We start from the raw sequence: 24,927 nt of genomic DNA, 5'->3' as shown, positions 1-24,927 counted from the left end.
CGGTAACAAAATATCTGTAAGAAACATTAGTAGTGATAGATTCATTACATTAAAATGACTCCCAGGCGTCAGACTGGAGTCGGAAAGTTTTCGTCAGCAGCACCCCTGCGAGTCGGTAGGCATTGTCGTTTGGCTCCGGGTAAGTCATTGGCATTGTAGTCGCCGAGATGAAGTCGCTGGAGCTACTTAGACGCGCCACGCGCGCTGACGTCAGTTCTTTCTTTTTCCGCGCCAGCAAGTGCAGATCCGGAGAGAGCGTTACCCCCCCAGTCACTTTTTGACCGAGATATTTTTGGGACTTTTGTCTCTGTTGTTTGTCTTTGACTCCTGGTGTATAGGGATGCCCGGTTTTAAGCCTTGCGTGGCTTGTCCCAGCACAATGTCTGTGACGGACCCGCACCGTGAGTCTCTCTACTGCCTGGGGCGCGACCAAGTCGTGCCCCGAATGCTGGGCAATATCTTCGAAATCTTGCAGGAGCGGTTCTGAAAGTTGCTGGAGGCCCGGGATTCGGCTCCGTGCCTTTCAAGTTCCCTGTCCTGTGGGAGGTCGAGGGACCGGTCGCGGAGCCGCCACCATTGTTCGCCGAAGGCTTTGCACTCTGAGTCAGGTAAGGTGAAGCGCAAGAAGTCGAAGAAGCGTAGTCGCTCTTCGCCTTCCCCTAGCCTGTCAATTGACATGGCAGAGGGTGTGGGTGGTGCCACCCCCGCAGCTCTGGCGGAGCCTGCACAGTTGCTGACTGCCTACCCGCCCTTCCCGGGTCCGTCGGCGACTTCGGCCCCGTCACAGGACTTCGCTCTTCTTCGTCCCCGTCGTTGTCAACGACTTCGGTCTTGACGTCGCGAGACTCCCATTGATCCATGCCGATGTTGGATGGCCTCGTACGACATCCACCGACATCTACGGCACCACCCCCGGCCTCAGCCGTCTCCGTGGCCGACGCAGTCACCTGCATTTTTCCCCGACATGAAGACTGCGCCGGACCGGTGTCAATCGACGCTGATACAGACTCCGATGGGGAATTTCTATCCCTTTCTCTATCCGCTTCCCTATTTTCCGCCTGCCCGGCAGGTTGGGGAGGAAGGGGAGGACTGGGAGGGGTTTGAGGACCCTCTTTCAGCCCAGTGCGAGTTAGACCCGGACTGGGAAGAGGATTTGGAGGATGCAGGCGACATGGATTTTACTCCAGAACCTGGCACACTGTCCCCTTCTAATGGGGCTATGGAAGAGGGTGACACATATTCTGTGGTGTTTGGTAGAGCAGCTGAGGCGCTCCTCCTCGAGCTCCCTACGGTGGCCGTCAGGACTAACCTCTTGACGCCTGGGGATAATTCTAAGGTAAAGAATCTATCACTAACGTGTGATGAGGGGCTTAAGGTTTATGGTCTGTCTAAACAATGAAGTGAGTGCTAAACAGGTATGTCCTCAGCTTCTTCAAGACTCAGACCAGAGCAAAAGCTTCCCTCTCAATGGCTGGCCAACGTTTCTCCCTGGGGGTCAATATTCTGCTGATATAAACTACTGGTTGATCCTGGCCTTCTGCATTTAGTTGTGATAAAACAGCCCCTACCCCCATCTCAGATGCATCTGTCTGGACAATGAAAGTTTTAGAGTAGTCAGGACTTTGAAGGATGGGAGCAGAGCAGATGGCCTGCTTAAGGTCATCGAATGCCTTTTGACAGTTTACTGTCCACTGAACTTTCTTTGGCATTTTCTTTGATGTAAAATCATTCAGGGGAATCACAATGGACCCATATACCTTTACAAATCTTCTGCAGTACCCAGTCAGGCCCAAGAAAGCTCTGACCGGAGTCTGGGTAGTGGGAGCAATCCAGTGCATAATGGTCTGGATTTTGCTCTCCAATGGTTAAACCTGGCATCCACCTACCATGTGCCCAAGTACACAACCTTCCACTGCACTATCTGGCACTTGGTGGCCTTGATAGTAAGGCCTGCCTTCTGCAGGGCCTCCAGAACATTCCTGAGGTAGTCCAATTGATCCTCCCAGGTGAAACTAAAGCCAGCAATATCATCTAGATAGGCTACACTATAGTCTTCCCGACTATGGCAGGTGCATTCTTCAAACCAAAGGGCATCTCAATAAATTAATAATGCCCACTAGTGGTTGAAAGTGCTGTTTTTGGATTGGCATCCTCAGCAAGTCTGATTTGCCAGTAGCCAGCAGTCAGGTCAAATGTACTCAAATTTGGCAGAGTTCAAGTATCTATCAGTTCGTCTGCCCTTGGAATAGGATGGGCACCTCTCATAGTGACTGCATTGAGGCCTCTGTAGTTCACACAAAACAATCTTTATCCACCCTTGGTGTGAGGTTTAGGTAGAAGGACTACTGGACTTGCTCGGGAGCTTTCTGAAAGCTCAATGACCACAACTACAGCAACTTTTGGACCTCTGTCCTGATGCAATCCCTGACATGGTCTGATAAAGAACTTGCCTGCAATCAAGTGAGGCTGCCTGCAAAGGGTGCTCCATCTACTGACCCCTCATCAGGGTTTGGAGAGAGGAGATCATGGAGAGGGTCACTCTCTTCCTCCTGCCCCTCATCAGTTGCCATGAGCAAGCCAATGTCAGACCTGTCCACAAAAGGTTTCTGGAGGCACAAATGAAGTACCCTATGGGGACTACTTGGAGTTCCTAGGTCCACCAAGAAGGTGGCCTCATCTTTTTGTTCAAGGATAGTGTGGGGGCCACTGCATTGGTCTTGAAGAACTGCTGGGGCCACAGGCTCCAACACCGACACTTTCTGGCCTGGCTGGTAAACAGTCAAGACAGTCTCTTGGTCATGCCAAGCTTTATGAAGTTCTTGGCTGGCCTCCAGGTTTTTGCTGGCCTTCTTTATGTACTCAGCCATGCGTGAACACAGACCAAGGATATATTCCACAATGCCCTGCTTACAAAGGTTGAGAGGTTGCTCCCAGCCTTCCTTCACTAGACACAATGGACCCCTAACTGGATATCCAAACAGAAGCTCAAATGGGCTGTAGCCAACCCCCTTCTGAGGAGCCTCTCTTTAGGAAAATAGGCGGCAGAGTAATCAGACATCCCATTTTTGCCTAAACTTTTCTGGGAGTCCCATAATCATACCCTTTAAGGTCTTGTTGAACCTTTCAACAAGCCTATTGCACTGTGGAGGGTAGGGTGTGGTAAACTTGTAGTTGACTCCACTTTCCTTCCACATGGCGGGGATGTAACTAGACATGAAGTTTGTATCTCTGTCTGTTAAGTCATCGTTAGGGAAGCCCACCCTGGAAAAGATTCCCAGGAGGGCACTGGCCACTACAGGAGGTGTAGTGGTTCCTAAGGGGAGTAGCTTCTGGGTACCTAGTAACATGGTCCACCACCACTATGATGTAACTGTGCCCAGATGCAGTTGGAGGGTTCAAGGGACCAACAATGTAGATCCCCACTCTTTCAAAGGGTACCCTGACCACTGGAAGTGGGATTAAGGGGGCCTTTGTGGTGCCACCTGACTTACGACTGGCTTGGCAAGCGGCACAGGAGCGACAAAACTCCTTGGTGTTTTCAGACATATGGGGCCAGTGAAATGGAAGGACAAGCCTGTTCCACGTCGTGCTTTGCCCCAAGTGTCCTGCAAGAGGAATATTCTGTGCTAGGGAGAGGAGGTCAACTCAACCTCTAGGGTTTTACCAACCTCCTGGTGGCACCAGGCTTGGGGTCTGTACCTTCAGAGTACAGAAGCCCAGCTTCTCAATAGATCCTATGGGACCCATTGATATTCCCTGCTTCCTCAGCAGCAGTTTGCTGTCTGAGGGGTTCAAAGAGTGGCAGGTCTGCTGCTCTAAACTCAAGTCAGCCCTGGAAGAGCCCACTGCCCCCATGAACTCTGCCTGGTCAGGCCCAAGTTCCTCTGGGACAGTACCTTCACAGGGGCTGAGATAATCTCACTCAGGAGGCTGATTTTCACTGAGAGTTTGAGAGGAAGATAAAGCCTTACCCTTCCGGTCCCTTCAATGGGGGGTCACTAGGTCCATTTTTCCAGGATCCAGGTTTTTTTTACTGCCGAGATGTTTGGCCGGAGCCCTTGTGACAGCAAAGACACCAGCAGTAATGCCCATCATCTCTGCATGAGTCCTGAACTCTACTTCAGCTCAGGCTGAAGTATCTGGATCATTGCCCAACAGACATTCAACAGGTAGGTCTGGAAATAAAACACCCTTTTTAGGGCCAATTCCCCCTCCCCAGCTGAGGTTCTCAACTTCCAAGGAATGTCACTCCTGACATTGCTAGCGTCGGTGACTTGGTACATTTATCCCAAGTATCATCTGGTCAGGAGACACAAGTTTGTCACCATAGTGACACTGGCACCTGTGTCCGTATAAGCCATTGTTTCTTTTCCATTGATCAAAGGCTGTTGTCTGTACTTGCCCAAGTTAATGCCACCTTACTAGTAAGGTGGCAAGGTATGTGCCACCATCACAGACTAGAACAGACTGAGCTGGAGTTCTCAGAACCCAAGGTTTACCCCACTAATCACTTGGTTGATGTACTACACATTGTACTTGTGCTAGGGGGAGAGGGGGCCTTGGGGGTAATGGTAGTAGGAGTTTCCTTGGCCTTTGGACAATCAGCATCCCTTATCCAATGGGTCTTTATCTTACTAATGTATCGCCAGTGCTTCTTTTTGCCTTTCTTGGAACTTTGGGACTCACCCCCAGATGCAGGTTTTTGGGGCCCTTGTGAAGACGTTATCTTTTTGTTCCCACCCTTATCCTTGGATTTAGAAAAATCTTTCTTTTTCTGGTCACCTCCATTACCATAGTTCTTCTGCTTAATCTTGCTGCCTTCTTTCTCAATTCTTGGGGAGAGGTCAGATCGGAGTCCACTAGGTACTGGTGCTCAAGTTGATTCTGACAGTTAAGGATGTGCTCCCTCATGATTAACCCCTTCCCTGCTCATGACGAGCTCAGCTCGTCATGAGGCACAGTTGAGCTGTGCTGATGACGAGCTGAGCTCGTCATGAATATAGGAAAATAGCAATTTCCAGCACAGGAGGGGAATTGCCTTAGCAGCCAAGGTGCTAAATTGTACAATCCCCTCATAGTCCTGTACCTTGGATCCATGAAGCCATCATTCCAGAGCCTAAATAGCATGGTCTACAAAATCTACGCAGTACTGGGTGAGTGCCTTCTGGGTGTCTTTGAACTTAATCATATACTGCTCAGTGATTAGGCCAAACCCATCTATGAGAGCACTCTTCAGTACGGAGTAATTGTCAGAATCCTCTTCTCTAACAGTGAGGAGCTTACCTCTACCATCCTTAGCAAAGGAGAGTCACAGGTTAGCTGCCCCCTGTTCTTGAGGACCCTCTGAACTTTGCAGGCCTTCTCCAAAGCAGTGATCCATTTATCGTTATCATCCCCCTCCTGGTAAAGAGGGAGTATCCTGCTCAGATTCCTATTATCAAAATAAGTTTCTCTGATTCTAGGGACACTGTTCCTGCCACCATATACCCAGCTAGCTTCTCACTGGCAGCCAAAGAAAAGCTGAGAGGGTCGAAAGGTAGCCCTTCAAAGTGCCCAAAGCAGAGCCCTCCGGGCCAAGGAAAGGATAAACAGTGGAATATCTGACAGAGGCAGTTAAGGGGTCAATAGACAGTTCTGTACAATATTAACAAAATCTGTTCCATCGGCAGACATACCGATTTCGTGGAGGGACATCTGTCTTTCAGAATAACTTTGCAGACTTCGGGAGGAAGATCAAATGTCAGCTGTTGCTGCTCAGTCTCCACGCAAGAATGGGGAGAGTGGACAGGTTTGGGTGGAGGACCCTCCCCTGCTGCTGCGACAGAAGATCCTCCCGAACGGGCAGCCTGATCGGAGGATTGATGCTCACTGCCAGAAGCTCAGGATACCAGACTCTCCGTGCCCAGTCAGGAGCCATAAGAACAACTTGCGCCCGGTCGCGCCTGATCTTCTTGAGCACTCCGGGCAGGAGTGGTATGGGCGCAAGGGCCTACAGGAGGCCTGCGTGTCGCTGAGCGAGAGCCGCCTTGGAAACTCCAAAGCACGAAACTGCTGACACTGCACATTCTCTTCAGAGGTGAACAGATTTAACCAAGGCTCTCCCCACCGCTGACACAGACCTTGTACCACCTTCGGATGGAGACACCACTATTGATCCGCAAGGTACCTTCGGCTGAGTTTGTCTGCTCTGGCGTTAAACCACCAAGGAAATGCCCTGTTCCAGCCAAGACCAGTGACACAGGGCCTCTTGACAGTCCACAACCCCACATCGCCCTGTGTTGCAGAACCACATGGCGATAGTGTTGTCAGTGAACACCTTAAACAGCCTTCCCTTGATGGACGGTAAAAAGGCTTTCAGTGCCAATCAGGTTGCCCGAAGCTAGAAAAGTTCTATATGGAGCTTGACTTCCAACAGAGACCGTAGTCCTCGGATCTCACCTCCCTCAGATGCCCACCCCATCCCAGAAGGGCCGCATCCGTCACTACTGGGTGGGGAATGGAGAGGACCTGCCTCAGACCCAATCGCGGTTTGTCAGCCACCACTGCAGATCTTTTGCTGTGTCCTCTGATATCTGAACCAGGTCGGTGGGATTTCCTAGATGCTGCACCCATTGGAACTTCATGTCCCACTGTAGAGCATGCATGTGTCACCATGCATGGTCCACCAGCAGGATGCAGGTGGCAATGAGGCGCAACAGCCTTATAGTCATTCTCACCAAAATCCAGGATAGAGGCTGAAACATAGGTACCATAGCCTGAATATCCTGGACTCGCCGTTCGGGAGGATAGGCCCAAAACTGCACTGTGTCCAGAACCGCTCCAATAAAAGGGAGTGTCTGAGAGGGAATCAGATGCGACTTCAGCACATTGATAGTGAAACCTAGCGAATGCAGAAGGTTCGCCCTAGTTTGGAGGTGGGAGACTACTGCTTGTGATGAGCCCGCCTTCACCAACCAGTCATCGAGATAGGGGAAGACTGGAACATATGATCTCTGCAGGTGGGGAGCAACCACCGCCATCACCTTTGTGAACCCCAAATGGGCACTGGTGAGGCCGAAAAGGAACATGTCAAATTCAAAGTGCTTTTAGCCCACAGTAAACCGCAGGTAACAATGGACAGGCAGGACAGGGATATGAAAATAGGCATCCAAGAAGTCCAGCACTACCATCCAGTCTCCCGGGCAGACAGGTCCTGAGCTAGAATCATGATCATCTCCTTTTTGAGAAAGTAGTTGAGGGCTCTGAGGTAGAGGATAGGACGAAGACCCCCGTCCTTCTTTGGGGCCAGAAAATAGCAGGAGTAACAATCACACCTATTTCCGTCCCGGGAACCCACTCTATAGCTCCCTTGGCCAGGAGAGTTTTTACTTCCTCGCAGAGAAAGGCAATGGGATCCTCTGTCAGTCGATTGTACACTGGAGGCAGGGATTGAGGGGTAGTCTTGAAGGGAGCCCCTTCGGACGAATATTTGCAACACCCACCTGTCCGAGGTGACGTCTTGTCAGTGGTGGAGATGTAACCGTATTCTGCCACCAACTGGCCAAGAGTGATCTCGGAGGTTTGAGCTAGGAGGATTTTGCAGTATGGGGAGGGATAGTGTGGGGTGGCATGGCTTGTCTCGACTTGTGGCCTCCCAACGTCGGGGTGAACCACGTTCACAGCGCTGCAGAGGTTGCTGAACTTGCGAGGCCCTCTGGCTGTAATAGGGTTGGCACGGTTGGTAGTCCATTATGTAGCCACAAAAGGAGCGAAAAGCAGACACAGGTCAGCATGTTGTGGTGAGGCCCAAGGACTTGGCCGCAGCCTATGAGTCCTTGAAAGGCTTAAGTGCAGCATATGCTTAGTCTCCGAAGAGACAATAGACATCAAAGGGCATGTCCATAAGATTAGCCTGGACATCTGCTGAAAAACCAAACGTCCTCAGCCAGGCGTGGCGACGTACAGCCACTGTCGTGGAAATCGCTCTGCACAGCGAGTGTCGTGTCCAAGCCACATCACACGGTGAACTTTGCTGCATCTCTCCCATCTGAAATGGCTTGGGAAAGTAGAATCTGGTCCTCCTCCAAGACTCTGGATAACACCTGCGCAACCGTGTCCCATATTAAATGGGAAGAAAGGTCCAAAGGGCATGCAGTGTTCACCGACTGCAATGCTAGACTGGTGGAAGAGAACATTTTCTTTCCAAAGCTTTCCAGTCTCTTGGATTCCCTGTCCAGGGGTACAGAAGGGAACACGCCATGGGAAGTGGAAGCTTGAACCACCAAGCTTTGCGGAGTGGGGTGTACAGTGAGGAAAACTGGGTCACCCGGTGCAAAGAGTTGGCAGTGGGCAATCGTTCTTTTCACAGGAGCCCCTGTGCTGGGCTTGGACCAAGTGCCCAGAAGAACGTCCGTCAAGGACTCTTTGAAAGCAAGCAAAGGTTCCAAAATGGAGACACCAGGCTGCAGGACCTCTGCCAAGACGTTTAGTCTTGACTGCTACCATAGGAAGCTGCAGGTCCAAGACCTCCGCAGCCATACGCACTACCATAGCAAATGATGCAACCTCCTCCATAGCCAGGTTGGGTGAAGAAAGCATGCAAGAAACTGGGGAAATGTCCAGGCCACTGGCATCACCCAGTTCCTCATACCAGTACATGTCCTGGGACTGCAGGATTACTAAAGGGTCCTGCTCCCCCTCCCAATCCTCCTCATCCATTCCTAACCCATCAGAATAGGGCAGGCTAAACAGTATGGAGACGTAAAGCTCTGGTCTCTGCGTCAATGGACACACTATAGGCTCCGTGTCGTCGTGAATGAGGATTGGGGAGGAGCTCTGCTGCGGACGCGGGGAAAGTCACTGTGGAGGTGGAAGTGACGTAGGTCCAGGACCTGGGAACCGGTGCAGTAGGAGGCAGCGGCACCTGAGGCGACGGCGCGGAGCCCACGGGGATTTCTTTATCCGAACCTGCAGGGCCCAAAGGCACGACGGCAGGGTAGGCTGCCCGAATATGGTGCACATGGCGTCAGAACTCCTTAAGTTGGGCAGGGGTCGCTCCCAGCCCCAGGAAGGGAGGAAAATGCGGAGCCGACCCAGGTACAGGCTCTGTGGAGCGAGGTCTCTAACACAGAGGTTCCGCTGTCTTGTTACGTGATGGACAAGTAAAGTCAAAGCACACTTCGACTGCTTGTGCTTTTTGTGATGCCTCTTTCCTAACAGCTTGGAAGAAGAAGACTTCGATCCACCAGAGTGGTGCTCTGACCTTTCTCTCGACCAAGACTGGCGGGGCAACTTCTGAGGCGCCGGCTGCTGGGCCGTGATCAGCTTTAGGAACCCCTCCCTCAAAGCTTTCTGCGCAATGACCCGGCAGTCTGAACACAACTGTCGTGGTCATGCTCCAAGCCCCAGAAGCAGTCTAAGTGGGGGTCCATGACCAACATGGCGCGGTGACAAGTGCCGTATGTCTTGAACCCCGAGGTCTTCTTGCTGGACATCCCTAGCACACCAAAAGAAGTCGACAATAAGTAGAAAAAAGTCTGTCAAAAAATTATAGGGGGGTAAGCTCTGACAAATCTGCACTGGCTGGCGCGGAAAGAATATAACGGATGCCAGCGTGCTGGAGTGGTGGTTATATTGACAATGGGGACGTCACTTCGACGAACACGACACCGTCACGCGGAGTCGACCGACGCCACATACCAGCACGTAGGGGTACTGCTAAGAAAAATCTTCCAGATGCAGCCTGACGCCGCGTAGTACTAAGGTAAGGAATCTGCAGATAGCTGTCTCTTTCAGAAGCAGCACAATAGAACAAAATAGTTGAAACAGGAACCATGATTGAGAAAGGAACAAAACAGTAGGGGAGGAAGGAGTGCTGAAGTCCGCACAGTGGGCCACGCCTGCAATGCCATCAGAAAATCTTAGGCCCCAAATATTTTTTTGTTAAATTAAGCAATGGTTAATGCCTTTTCTAAAAATACACTACACACTTTCACAGTTCTGATTAATTTTGATATGATTTTTTTGACTTTTCACATCTAGAACAAATTTTGACAGTTGTTTCACTAAAGGGAACTGCTCGATAAACTAAGCCACGCCTGTTATGCATCCTAAACACAACAGACCGCCATAACTCTGTTGCAAGACTGTACAATAAACTTTCAAAAAGGAGGTACTTCATAAGGGAAGTACTGGAAAGTGAATGCAAATGAAAAAATAAAAGCTTATTTTTTATAATGCAATCTGCATATATTCAGGCAAAGGCATTAATCTGTTTGGTATAATTAGTATTGAAACATCACAATTGCAAAAATATTTATCACAAAAGAATCCAAATTCCATGCCAGCATAGGCTATACAACACTGAATAATAAACTTAAATTCGGCTAGTGCCCATCATAATAAAATGGTCATCTGGTTCACACATAGGAAACCCAGGACATTGCGTACCTGCTGGATTTGGATCTTTTTTCATTCTTTTGTGTTTTCTGCCTCTCTTCCGTTTTTCTGGAGCAGATTCTCCACCATCGGCTGTGGCGTCAAGCTCGCCATCTTGGTTTTCTCCTTCGTTCAGCTCGTCAGAAGCAGATTCCTCTTGAATAGGGCTCATGCTTCTCTTTCCGGTAATACTGGGGGCAGTAAAACTGGAACCAAATTAATAATGCAGCATTAAACAAAAGACAGTAGGATACAAATCTGTCGGATTCTTCTGATCTCAGAAAAATATCTTATACGATTATCAGTAATCCCACACCCAGAGTGAGGACATGGTGCTTGAGTAATCTCAGGCACAACTGGTGGCATTTCTAAGGATTTAAGTCCAACAGCATGGATAAGGCTTGGATTATAAAACTCAAGGTCCCTGTACAGACCATTCCGTACTTGCTAAGTGGAGTAAAATATCAATGATATAAGATAGTGAAAGCAATACCTTCTACTTTTACTATACCCTCTTCCCAAAAGCCCTCATAAAAGTCTGTACACATGTGCATAGGTCGTTTTATCGTAATTAGTGACAGGGTTTACGGGGGGAGTGGCCTAGCCGGCTAAAATGGCAGGCGTACCTCTTTAGGGCTCCGTCCAGCGACCCGCCCAATCCATAATTATTCATGCCATAACCCCCTCCAATCCCGCTGAACTCTGTACCAGAGTCGACAACGTTCTCTTGGGCACCTACTGACAGCTGGTTTGAAGACAGAGCAGTGATACCCGAGCCATGCACGACCTCCCAGGTAATCCGGCAACAAGGCCAACATAGCGGCGTTCACCGATCGTTGAAAACCCGCAGTGGAGATGGGAGGAGCACAAGACCTAATTCGGGGTCCCCTGACACTACCTGGCATTTCCTGGCGAGACTGAGGGGAATGCGACGAGGGCCCCTCCGAGCACCCCTGCAGCTCCGGGGACAGCAGGTGATAGCGCAACTCGGGGGATGGCGCAGACCCAGGAGGCCCCAGAGACCAGTAATGGGGCCTAACCGACACAGCGGCGATATTGTGACCTATTGCTGGCCCCCCAACAAGAGGTGCCGCACCTAACACCAAACCGCACCCGAACACAGCGTCCTCCCCCCGCACGGCGCTAGGACTCCAGGCGCGCCCTGCAGGAGGTTAGAGCCAACCCGGAGCCACAGCGACCACTCAGGGGGCCCACCCGAAGTGCCGGCGATATTGTAAGCTAGTGCCGGCCCCTCACCACGAGGTACTGCACCTAACACCAACCCCCACGCAAACACAGCGTCTGCCCCCCCCCCCCCCGCACGGCGCTAGGACTAGAGGCGCGCGGCGGGAGGTTAGAACACACCGGAGGCCACAGCGGGGCCTACCCAAAGCGGCCCTCAATATCAATCCGCATCCGAACACAGCGTCCTCTCCCCACACGGCGCTGGGACTCGAGATGCGAGGTGGGTTAGAACACACCGGAGAAAATTGAAGGGCGGCAGACTACAGCGACGCTCCGCAACCATAAGCCAGCGCCTAACACTGCCCCACCATCGGGACAACCAGCAACCGCAGGTATTCCGGCGGCGCGAATCAAGGCCACAGAGAGCTCTACCATACTCTGCCTCCTACCCTTACTAAATTCAACAAGCTTCGGTTCACCCTCTGGGCCCCTGCGCCCCGTCTGCACGGCGTCAGGCCACAAGGCGCGCGGCGGCCAAACCAGGGCGGACGCAGAGGCCGCCCCCCCCCTCACGGCAGGGGGTCCGGGAAAACGGAAGATACCCGATCGAGAGATTGCAGCTTGGATCCCCGGCCTATCCAGACAGCTACAGAAGGAATAGTTGACCACACCTCACCAGTGCCTGCTACCACTGCGCACCCCAGCCCAGGGTCAGATCGGACTCTTCCATAACATCGGAAAACAACTGTTATTATTATTATTATTATTATTATATTTAATTTTATAGAGCGCACAGCTACCCTGAGGTTTCCCGGCGCTAAACCAATAAGGAGAATGTACAGTAGCAGAAATTAAAGATCAAAGAGCCACGTTTTGACATCCCTTCTGAATTTTAGATAGTTGGATTCCGTCCGAATGGAAAGAGGAAGAGAATTCCACAGGGATGGGGCCAGAAAAGCAAAAGATCGACCTCCCATTCTAGCTCTTTTCGTCCTGGGGATCCGAAGTTTATGTTGGCTAGATGAACGGAGAGTGCGGGAAGGAAGGTACGGATGAATAAGAGATTTCAAACACTGGGGGGCTTTGCCAGTGTTAATTTTGTGTACAAAACAAAGAGCCTTGAATTTGCATCGATTGTCAATGTTTAGCCAGTGAAGACTACGACGGTGCAAGGAAGTGGAGGATTTGTAGGGTAGGTTACATAGGAGACGGACTGCCATGTTCTGAACCGTTTGTAGTTTTCGAATGACCTCTTTGCCCGCACCCAGGAAGAGAACATTGCCATAGTCGAGGCGAGATGTTATTAGCGCCTGGACTACTTTTTTCTGGGTTTCAAGAGGAACTGTTGGACATATGAATTCTGGAGAGGCCGCTCAAGGTGAGTAAGAGCTCTCCCTGACACGGCCTCCCCCCTTGTTTGAACTTGGCAGCCTCAGCTTCTTCCCCTGAGCCCTGACTACGCGGCGTCAGACTACGAGGCGCGCTGTGGCCAAGCTGAGGTGGAACACTCCACTGGGGTGACGCCCCCTTCACACCCGAGACGCAGCAGTGTTGGACAGGCCACATAAAGGACTCGCTCCCTCCCCGCATGACAGGGCCCGGACATCGGCCCTCCAGGTGCGACCCACAGAAGCAACCCGCACCCCGTCCCCGACGGGACTCCTGCCCCCGGACATCTCTGTATCATTGGGCCGGGCCACTGCCAGCTCCATTGCCCGGCCCGGCCGCCATTTTGGACACTGCACCACGAGGCCGCATGGCCTCAACTCGACCCTAACCCTGGGCCTGGCCAGGCCCCGACATCCCGGCACCACCATCCACCCAGGAGGTGAGCGAACCACTTGGCAGGTCAATGGGAGGAAGAAGTGTCAATGGCTCTCCCCCGCCAGGTGCCGATCGCCCCCAGCCTCCTCGGGCGCTGGCTCCACCCCCCTGCTGGGTGTCTGGACTCCCTCATCCCGGACCTCCCGACCTCCAAGTGCGAGGGTCCGGACATCAAAGGGCACCAGACCTATAACTGGGGCAGCTCCAGAGCAGGAAGGCAGTTGTATCCTGGAGTCGAGAGACACCGAGAAGAACTCATCCTTGACGGACTGCTGGCGCTGCCGCAGCCCTGCCTTGTGAACTGTCGTCCTGCCCGCTGGCACTGCCGCGGCCCTCTGCAACCTTCATCCTCGTCGGGACCTGCTGGCGCTGCCGCGGCCCGTTGTAACTACCATCTTCGTCGGGACCTGCTGGCGCTGCCGCAGACCGTTGCCACCTACGATCTTCTCGGGACCTGCTGGCGCTGCCGCGGCCCGTCCACCTAGAACACCAAGCTCTAGGATTGTGAGCTACCCATCATCTCATCGTAACTACCAGATTGGTAACAAGACTGTCCCGCTACCCCATTTCCCTAACCAAGACACTAGAATCGAGGGGACCCCCCCGAGTCCTGACCTCCTTGTACCATTCTATCGTACCTCAAGATTGCTTATAAAGAACGTTAAACTTTATCTTTGTGTGGTGTCCATCTGTGGGGGGGAAGTTACTAGTCTGTACGATCGCTGGAGACGGCTCTCCCCGGAGACCTCTCCCCTTGTCCTCGGCCGACCCTCCAGGTCCCGTCTAACAAGCAGCCTTCCTCCATCACGGCGCTGGGATTCGAGGCGCGAACAGGGAAACCCAGGACCACGGAAGAGGATCAAGTAGAGGGGGGTACCCCTGAGACATCAGGACTCACTGTCTGGGAGCAGCACAACAGGGGTTGCGGCGGCCTGAGGGTGGTGGAATCCAGCCATACAAAGCGAAATACATAGCATTGCCTGACCCCCAAAGCCCCATCCTATCCGGACCACGCCCCAACGGAGCGCTCACACCAGCAACACCACCTCGGACAAGTAAGCCCCCACCGGCCAACACGGGCACCAACAAACATCGGGTAGACAACATATAAGTACACACTGTCAGTCAACCACAAGCCGACTGAGTGCAACTCGCAGGCCTCCCTGCGGACAGCAACCGGATATAAAAAAAACATGGGGCGCCAACGCATAACAAGGACACCACAAGTACCGGCAAATCTGAGGTAGATCTCCCCAGAACCTAGGATTACCCACTCGGAGGGGGTGCCCTCCCGAGCAGAGTCCACATCCGACAAATTGGACCAGGTTCTAGCGGCAATTGAACATTCAAGGGTGACAATGGAAAACCGATTCGGAGGATTAGCCACGGACCTTAAGCTTCTACGAGATGATCATAGAAAACTGGTGGACAAAGTAAAACAGGGAGAGAAGACACTCCAAGCCATAGAACTGAACGTGCAGATGCACCAGGATGCCATAAAAGACCTGCAGTTACGAGTAAAGTCCCTGGAAAACAAGATAGACTATCTGGAAGTAATATCTGCATTCTGAATCTGCAGGAGGGGTCAGATGGATCCAACCATCTACGATATATTGAGACATGGATTAAAACATTCACTCAGACAAAAGACCTAACCCCGTTTTCCTCCATAGAGAGGGCACACCGGGTTGCGACCTGCAAACCGCAAACGGGATCGCCGCCTGGAACGTTCCTGCTGAAACTGCTCCACTACCAGGACAGAGACACTATTCTTCAAGCTGCTAGACGGAAAAGGCAGCTTTCAGGTGGAAGCCAAGCAAGTTATGTTGTTCCCGGATTACTCTCGAGCTGTCCAGCAACAAAGGGCCACCTTCCTGGCAGTCAAAAGAACACTGCCCCAAAAGAACATACAATATGCCCTTTTTCCCTGCCCGTCTCAAAATCTTGCATGACTGAGCCACACATTTCTTTACTGACCCTGCGGAGGCAAGTGAATGGGTGGAGCAACGATTGTCAGGAATGGACAACCACCGGCACTCCATATCAGCATCCCCGGCGCCGAGACCCACATCCACAGGGTCCGGAGCAGGAGAAGCTAGGTGCCAAGCGGGTGCGGGGCGTTGCGGGCGTAAGATTCCTCGCATCAGTAACCTTGAGCTAAGTAATTTCCCTGTCTGTCACCTCTGTCAGCCGCGCAAATTTACGAGGCTTTTCTTTCCTTTATTCTTACTTACAGGGTTTGCCATTTTCGCTTCAACCCCCCTCCCGAGACCCATGGGGCGTGGATCTTTTACTACACAAGTGAGATCTTTCAATCTATCACTTGTGTGTCACCCTACAACGTGAAGGAGTTAGCACCTCAGGCCAAAATCATTGGTCTATTGATCGCTATCCAAGAGTGCTGTAATATAGCCGCGGTGTCCTACGGCCTGCATTTCTTTCGCCATAGTGCATGTCCTCACGCCTGTAATGCCCCTGTGGCAACTATACAGCGCTTCTGGCACTAAAATAGTTTTATGGCACCAGGTCTATCTTTAGACCAATCTATAGCGTTTTAAGCACAGCGACTGTCCTGACAACCATAAAATATCAAACATTAACTATATGTTTTGTCATACATGTATGTTTGTCTTTCTTGTTTTCCCAGACTATACAGGTTCCTCTGAGTGGAGGTAAATATCACAACTTGTGGTTTGTGTTTTGTTTTGCACTTTTTTACACATAGCACAATTTTTAACTTTCACGTCCTTTGGTTAGGGTGGGCCTTAGCGCGCCCATACCGCCAAGGTACACGCTACACGGTCCTGACGAATGCCCAAGTAATACTTACACCTATGAAGGGCAGAAACATGTTGACCCCACTTTAAGTGGAAACTCCCATCCTAATTGGTGTAGTTTTTCCACACATAACCTTTTTAACCATGTCTAAACTGACCAGTAAATAAATCACTTTGATTGGTACAGTATTGGACATTTTTAACATCACTTTTCACATCACTGTCACGAAATCCAGCTCCGCAGCCATCTGGCGTTGTAGCACACCAGGGAGGCACTCGGCTTTTCCTGGTGGGCCCGATGATGAAGCATGTCACCAACCAGGTTGGTGAGTGAGGGCTTCTCATAACACCCTTGAAGGTTTCCAATGTGTCAACAAGGGGGTATCTTTCTATAGTCTTTCCTCACAGTCTTTGCCTCTGTGTTTCTCTTTAGAGACACCTTACATAAGACACTCTTCTTTTGTTTTGTACAACCACAGAAACACACAAAGCCATCGGCCCACTGGCTGCCAAAGACGGCAACACAAAAAAATCACCCTCAGGCAACTGGCAACTGAGCCCACGCTCTGATTCCCTCACGAAGAACTCCCAACCTGGAACAAATTGAAGCGGAGCACAGAAGAGCACTGCAAGCAGCAGCGATAGTGCAATCGACAGGGGACAGCTCGGATGGTGAGAAGCCCCCCCCCCCATCTGTTCACTTCATAAGAGGAAGCCAGTGACACCCATACTTCCGGAGACGGCTCAGTCACACCTCCAATAGTGACCTCCCAAATGGCAGACACACTGGAATAATATCCGCTCGACTGTGAGGTGACCACTGGGTGCACCGTCCATGACGGAATTAGCTCCCAGACAATTGACACTGCTATGAGTGCATGGGACACCACAACCAAATATCCAGAACGGCACAACACGACACATTAGACTGGAACGTTGCAGATGGAAAATGATGAGGGGGAATCCTTAGGCATCTGATTCAGCGTCACAGAGCGGGTGACAGACGCCAGCAACTAGAGGAGCTGTGCAACCCCCCCCACACAAATAACGAACTAAAGATAGTACATGAAGTACAATTTGGACATATCATTCCCAAAGCCATTTCCTTGAAGTTGTGAAGACACCCTATTGTTCAGGTTTAGTTTCCTCATCTCAAGTTTCCCAATTTCCCTCAGCGGAGCAAAATAGCGGAATTGTAAGATGTAAGTGGGTGGTTGACATTTGGCGGGAGTGGCCGAGAGGGGGTGAATGGACATTGCAAATACATGACCTTCCCGTAAACACCAAACAACATGACCACTAAGATCCCCAACACGGATAGAAAATGTATTACGATAAACATCGAGGCATGCACACAGCAAATAAGTGATGCCCGATCTACGCATATATAAAGAGGCAACAAGCACAGATAGCTCTCCTACGGGAGACGCACCTGTCCGCAATCGAGGTGGATCGCCTACGTAAGAAATGGCGGGGTATTATCTGCGCCACCACATACTCCGCATTCGCCAGGGGCGCCCTAATCTGGATACGACCTGGGATCCCCTTCAGGGAGCAGTTATGTATCATAGATAAAGAGGGTCACTATTCCCTGACAGAAGGACTGTTGGAAGGTCAGTCAATACTGTTAGGGAGCATATATGCTCCAAATGTAGACCAGGACCAGTTTTGGAGACGCCTTACAGGGGTGACAACCCAATACACCTCGGTCCCGTGGCTCTTAGGGGGTGATTACAACTGTGTTCTAGACATCCGTCTCGATAGGTCCCTTCCCCCACGGCGCACTCACCAGCACACAAGCAGACGAAACAATATCAAACATGGGCTTAACACTGGGCATTGGTAGAAGCATGGCGGGAGCGGAACCCAGACACTAGAATTTACTCCTTCCACTTCATCCCACACAACCTACGAGTGCAACTTGACATTCCTTTGCTACACAAAACTGCTCCTGGGAGTACAACATAGACTATCTGGGCAGGGTACTATCGGGTCATGACACACATACGGACCCTCAGATGGAGGCCTCACACCCCCCAGTGCCCACCTGGAAACTGCCACGAGAATGCCTCACAGACGAGGCGTTTTGCCACGAACACGGGGATCACATTCAAGAGAATTTCACCCTCAACGCCAGCACGGCGACATCCAGACTAATAGAATGGGATGCATTCAAAGTCGCAGCCAGGGGGGATTGTATACAACAAATAGTGGGGGTACGTAGAACACTCGAAATATCCCTGCAAAGTGCGGAGATGGCGCTAGCGGCTTTAACGAAGAACAGATGCTGGTGGAGCCACCCCCGGCCAAATAGCAGCGGCCAAACCATTCCATGCGGAAGCAATGAAAGATTTAGGCAAATACAACTTCCGGGCATACGCCTCCAGAGTGCACAGAGAGGGCAGTAGAGTGGGGACACTCCTGGCTTGGATAGCTAAACAAGACACTGATGTTAAACAGATTACGGAAATACTCGATAAGACCGGGACCCTTCAGCAATCGCAAATAGATATTTTACGCATTTTTCACGACTATCGACCCCCTGCACAAGCAAATCAACACGCGATTGCCAAGTTTCTCCACCCATTGCCTATTCCCCGCATACCACCCGCAGACAAAAAAGCATTAGAAGTAAAGATGAAATCCCCAGACGTCACCCACGCAATCACAACACTGGCCCGTCACAAAGCTCCAGGTATGGACGGTTTCCCGCTCGAATACTACAGTATCTTCTCAGCCCAACTGATCCGCCAGGCAGTAGCCATGTATGAGGATGCGTTGGGCAGGGGTGAGCTCCCAGGCTCCCTCAGGAAATCCATTCTGGTTACATTTCCCAAACCACACAGGGACCCAACGCTCCTCGCCTCGTACAGACCAATAACGCTGCTAAACGCAGACTGTAAAATATTAGGCAAAATCCTAGCGGACCGGTACACCCAGATCCTTGTGCCGCTGTTCCACCCCGATCAATGCAGCTTTGTTCCAAGGCGCAATACCTCACAGAACCTACGTAGGTTGTTTCATGTTCTAAACAGTACGAGACTGCACTTTCCTAACACAGCGTGTCTGATCCTAGACCTTGAAAAGGCCTTTGGTACCTTGCTATGGCCGTACTTATTCGCCGCACTTTGTAGAACAAATGTAGGGCCTACCCTGATGAAATATACACAAATCCTCTATAAAGGTCTAACCTCATGAGTGAGAATAGGTAAATATATTTCCGCTTCCTTCCCGGTCAAAAGCGGGATTAGACAGGGGTGCCCCTTGTCCCCCCTCCTATTCACCCTAGCAGTAGAACCCCTAGGCTACGAAAGGAGGGCGAAACTTGGGGTATTCCGATAGCAGACACGGTGCATTGTGTATCGTTCTACGCAGACAATCTTTTGATATACATCAGGGACTTCACAAGTGACCTCATGCCAGTATGGACGACGCTGCGAGACTTTGCGGAGGTCCCTGGCCTCAGTCAATTGGGCCAAATCTACAATTTATCCACTGAGCCCTCATCTAGCCCCGCTCAACATATCTGTCGGAGCTCACATGCTCGCCTGGAGAACTTCTGCACCTGGATATCTGGGAGTGCAGTTGTTTATTTCACCTGAGGACCTGTACAAAGGCAACCACCGTAAGGTACTAGCGGGGATACGCGCAGCGGTAGGCTTCTGGAAGACACTGCATCTCGCCCCAATAGGACGAGTAGCCCTTGCAAAAATGATCATGGTCCCCAGACTCCTCTACCACTTCACCAATCTCCCAGTGATCCGCCGCGCCCTTTCCTTCGGGAGTTAGACACACTATTAACCACACTGATCTGGGGTGGCGGTAGACAGTGTGGCCTTAACCACAATAAACTTGCCTACAAATCAGGGAGGGCTAGGAGCTCGGTCCTTTGAGGTATATTTCCTGGTGGCTCAACTCCAGTGGTTGTCACACTGGACAGCGGAGCGTCACTTAGGAGAAACAATAACGAAGGAGGGTCAGATACCCCTCCCAGCAATCCAGAGGCTACTAATGCCAGGTACCAGGCCTCTTCGCACTTACCCTATGCAAGTCTCCATAGCCCGAACGTGCATGCTGAAAATTCATCGTATCTCCAGGGGAAAACCCCCTTACTCACCTCTGCTCCAGCTGGTAGGGTTTCCCCTGAAATGATAAATACTATACCACTCGAGCCCTTCAGGTGTGGACTGATCATTCGGTCACAGAGATGGAATTCCTGTTCGAAGACTGACGGCTAAGAACATATGCCCAAATGGCCGCTCACTATGACCTACCCCCGGCCCAGTTCCTACTACACAGGCAACTACTAGACAGCAGTCAACCCTACTGGGACCTCAATGAAGGGGAGCCCCTGACACACCTGGTGATACACAATGTGCTGCATAGGGGGGCAGGATGACATTTAGTTACGTGGCTATCCAAAGCCGTTCGGGAACTGATCCTCTGCCCATTAGACTCACTACGGTAGACCTGGGAAGACGCAACGGGACAGGTATTTAACTATAAAGAGTGGGGAAATGCCCTAGAATATCCCAAAAGGGTCTCCAGAAATGCGCGTTTCAGGAATATTCAATTTAATATCTTACACAGGGCATACCTAACCCCACACCGCCATCACCGTTTTTATCCTGACAGTTCTTCTGCCACCGCTGCAAGACTCCTGAGGCAGACTTCAAACATATGTTTTGGGACTGCCCCGCTGTTCAGCAATACTGGGACAGAATACACGGAACACTGAGAGATGACCAACATTCTGACCATGTCATCATGGGAAGCCAGTGCCCTTGGAATTTTGCTGCAAGAGAAAAACCGAAAAGGTTCAGTACTGCTTCGCCTCCCTAGCCATTCTCTTAGCAAAAAGGGGTATAATAATGAACTGGAGGGCCCCGGCGGGACCCCCCGAGGAAGCCTGGATAGGGGCCATGAAGTAATGAGGTGCGGCAGAAGAAGAGGTACTAAGAGATGAGGAAGTGAGGGGAATACGAAAACATCCCATATCTCTGGAGTGGGCAAAATTATTGTACCGATTCACCCACGAAACACCACAAATGGAATCACAGATAGCCTCCCAATCACAGACTCCACCCCTATCCCCCCTGAGACCGACGGATAATAATGCAAGACCAAACCCAGACGCCTAGAGCTGGAAATGCAAAAGGACTGCATCGGGCAATTCCACCCACCAGGTCGGATCGACCCATCCCAACCCCTCCCCACACACGCTGACTCACAGTGTACCGAAATAACAACCAACCACACAATACATAGCTCCGCAACAGCTTTCCCAGTTCACCCCCAAAGTTAATAGGTTTACCCCTACATCGGTGGTTCCAAAACCAATGGATTCTTAAACCGGAATGTATGCACCAAACATCATACGAGAATTTACAAAAACAAAATGTGAGAGGAACACATAGCATACCCTTAACCGCAGATAATGCACCCAGCCGGGAGCTAGTAAGCATACAAGTACAGAAACAAATCACGAACAGAAATAACTTTGCATAGCCATGCTAGTTTCTTACATAGGTGAGGAACCATCGAGATATATATCTATATATACAAAAAGTATATTTCAATGCATTGATTAGTCTTCAAACATGGTCGGTTTTTGGCAGTAGTAATGAGAAAATGGTGGTAATGCGAGATGGATGCCTAAAGCGTCAGACAATTTGTAAAGTTAACACTTTCAAAGAGGGGCTGAACAAACCACAGTAGTTGCAAGCAGAATTTGAGGGTAGAATTTGAGGGTAGCCACAGCTGAAAAAAACGTAATGAATCACAAGAAAAAAAGAGCAGCTAAGTGGGCACAGAACACTCAAAATGGGATATGGGAATTACTTAAGAGTGAAAGGGAATTTGCACACCAATATAGCAAAAGATATTTGCTGCAGAGATGAAGAAGCTCCAAACATATTTGATGAATATGTTAAGAAGCTGAGGTTCTGAAAGGAGCTTTAAAAATATAAAAAGGGGGTTCATGTTTAACTAAAACACAGAGAAAAGGAGGTAGAAAATACATCAAAAATAGTAAAAGGTGTTTGAGGGAACCTGAAAAAGGAGGAGCTGGGTGAGGTGCATCAGGGCTGAGGATTTGAGTGGTGGAGCCCAGAGTGTACAGAAATATCTGTTAAAGTATGCACTGGAAACTGGAATACATGGAGCGCTTAGCCAGGGTCAAAGGTAAGTGGGGATTAGGAGCAATAGGGATTTTAGAGAAACCGAATGGGAAGGCAGCGAGGTTACGAGACCAAAAACGAAACATACAGTAAATTTGAGGTACAAGAAGTGATTGAGTGTCTACAGCAGTAAAGTGCACTGACAGATCTGGACATCAGTTTCTAGCTTGTCTCCTTCCACGTCCTCAGACCGCAATTCTGAACTGGTAGTAGCAGTGTGCAGATACCCAATCTGGAACCTTTCAGAATGGGGAGATAGGAGGGTTGTGTGGAATCTGTAGTAAGGTAGACTATTAACAAGAAAGAGTGTTATAAAAAGTAAGTAACTTGTTCTTCTGATGGTTACTTCTCACCGCAGATCCCTCATGTCAGAATAGCGATCAAAGCATTATCTCCCCATGGCGGAGAGTCTGAAGTGAACTCAAGCCAAAAAAGTCCTGCAAGACCAAAAGGGCACAATGTCTATCCCTACAAACATGGCTGTCAAGGCAGTACAGTGCTTTGTCATATTGCAGCCTGGCAGATATCAAGGACAGGAACTCTGAGTACCAACGACTTGGCAGAAGCCTTGGCCCTTGTGGAATGGCATCTCAGACCTTTTGGGTGCTGCTTCTTGGCAGTGTATAGCAGATTTTGATGTAGAGGACTATCTACTTTAACAGTGTCCTGCAAAGACTTTCCTTTCTTCGCCCCGGAGATACCTAAAAAAAGCTGGTTGGCCACACCGTGTTCTTTGGTACTATAATCGTAAAAGCTTAAAGCCCTTTGGGATCCAGCCAATGAAGCCTCCTCTTCCGATGGGTTATGGCAGTGATCGAAGGAAACTGGCAGGGCGATGGATTGCCAAACGAGAAAGGAAGACACATCTTTAGGCAATAATGTCACTAAAGTCTTGTGTATCAGTTTGTCCAGACAAAAAGGAAGTGTAGGGAAGTTACACCTGTTCTAAAACAAGAGAGGAAGCGTAGAGGTACTGATAGAATCACCCTCCTAGCAGAAATGTATAAACAATGAGATTCTATCAATGTGAAGAGGTGATAATTTTTATGATGTTTTTATTCTTATGGGGTCCGGTGAGGTACTAGGCTCTCTCTTAAGATTAGAAAGATGAGAGCACAGTGTGCTTGTTAATATACCCCTCACATACTAAAAAAGTCCTTTAGTGTCATGCTTCATCATAGGGGTCTTCCCGTCCCTATAACGGGGCGAGGCGTGCTGGGACCAAACGAACTACGCGGGAGCACTTAAGTTGTGACAGAGGCTATGTGTAGGTGTAGGGGTGTCAGTGAAAGTGTAGGGACCTAACAAGTGAGTGCAAGAAAAGATACAAAAAAGTAAAAATTCCCTGGCTTAGTAGAAAAATATATTTGATTCACTTCTCTAGCTGGGAACGTTAAAAAGGGGATTGTGAGGTAGAGCAATAGCTTACTACCTAGTCGATATGTTTCGTAAGCAGTCCCCTACTGCTTACTCATCAGGACCATATAGTGATCCCTACTACTAATAGCTCAGTTCTACAGATGTATGCCTACTGTCCTACAAACAATGCAGCAAAAATAGGCTGACTGTTTGGGCTTCAGGGCTTGAGCTGGCCCGTGTGAAGCATGGTAATTTACAATGAATACCAAAAATATTGACCTACTGCGGTCTCTGTAAAGGAAAAGGAGAAAAAGAGAGGGAGAAAGCAACATAAATGCGTGATTTACACATCAATTCGTCTGGTGACACAAATTATTCATGTGGTCATGTAACACAATGGTACGAAAGCGCCTTGTTCTTAAAAGGCGATTGTTTGGCCTTTTGCAATAAAATAGGCAAAATCAGTACACCTCTCATAACTGGTTAGTTATTGCCAGATATATGCTATGGAACCCTCGTGATGATGGGGTTCACGTATGTCTCATTACACATACAATCGCGACTCAATACACTCAAACACACAATCTAAATGGCAGAAGTGCAGGAGACCCTCATTCGCGTTTAAAAACAATGGTTATATTGACTATAACCTTTGAAATGGCATTATACGTACTCTTTTCATTAGTTTTCAATGCCCCATAAGCTTGCAGGCGAAGGGTGTTCAGCGCGGTTGACTGCAAAATAAAACCGCACCCGTATATCATTTACGGATCGCATCCGTGATGTTACAAGCCCCTGTGACCCATTTGTTAAAGACTCGAGGTCAGAGTCTATTACTTAAATCCGGCAGGAGAACGTTTCTTATTCCTACCCCCGTGCTGCTCCGAGGACTGCTGGTCTCATGTGTTTAGCATCGTTAAAAGCACTTAATTTCCGCATTGTCATCCGCATGTGTGCACGGCAACTTTGGAAAAAGCTAGAGCGCTCACCCAAGATGGCTGCCGCTTATCGGCACAGTAGGGTAGAAAGATAGGAAGTCTTTCTACCATTGTCATTTCAAGACAAAACATTGGATTCTCTAAGTTTATCGGCCACATTTGGGGGTCTGGTAATTACTCCGAAATCAATCAGGATCTAAGGAAATCATTGATGGGGTCGTAAAAATATATACGGAGGGCAGAAAATAA

At 50.0% G+C, this 24,927-nt stretch overlaps 1 protein-coding gene across 2 annotated transcripts in view; it reads right to left on the bottom strand.

Annotated features, from left to right (window-relative positions):
- Nucleotides 1–24,927, bottom strand: part of PARN (poly(A)-specific ribonuclease) — a 615,197-nt gene that overhangs the window by 33,740 nt on the left and 556,530 nt on the right. For both annotated transcript variants that reach the window (XM_086941354.1, XM_086941353.1), the window contains one exon: nucleotides 10,429–10,622. In XM_086941354.1, coding sequence (XP_086797480.1) covers nucleotides 10,429–10,622 — 194 coding nt within the window. The remainder of the gene's footprint in view (nucleotides 1–10,428; nucleotides 10,623–24,927) is intronic.

This window comes from Lissotriton vulgaris, chromosome 10 (genome assembly GCF_964263255.1).
Source record: "Lissotriton vulgaris chromosome 10, aLisVul1.2, whole genome shotgun sequence".
NCBI classification, from domain to species: domain Eukaryota; kingdom Metazoa; phylum Chordata; class Amphibia; order Caudata; family Salamandridae; genus Lissotriton; species Lissotriton vulgaris.
This window is presented reverse-complemented; position numbering and strand designations above follow the sequence as displayed.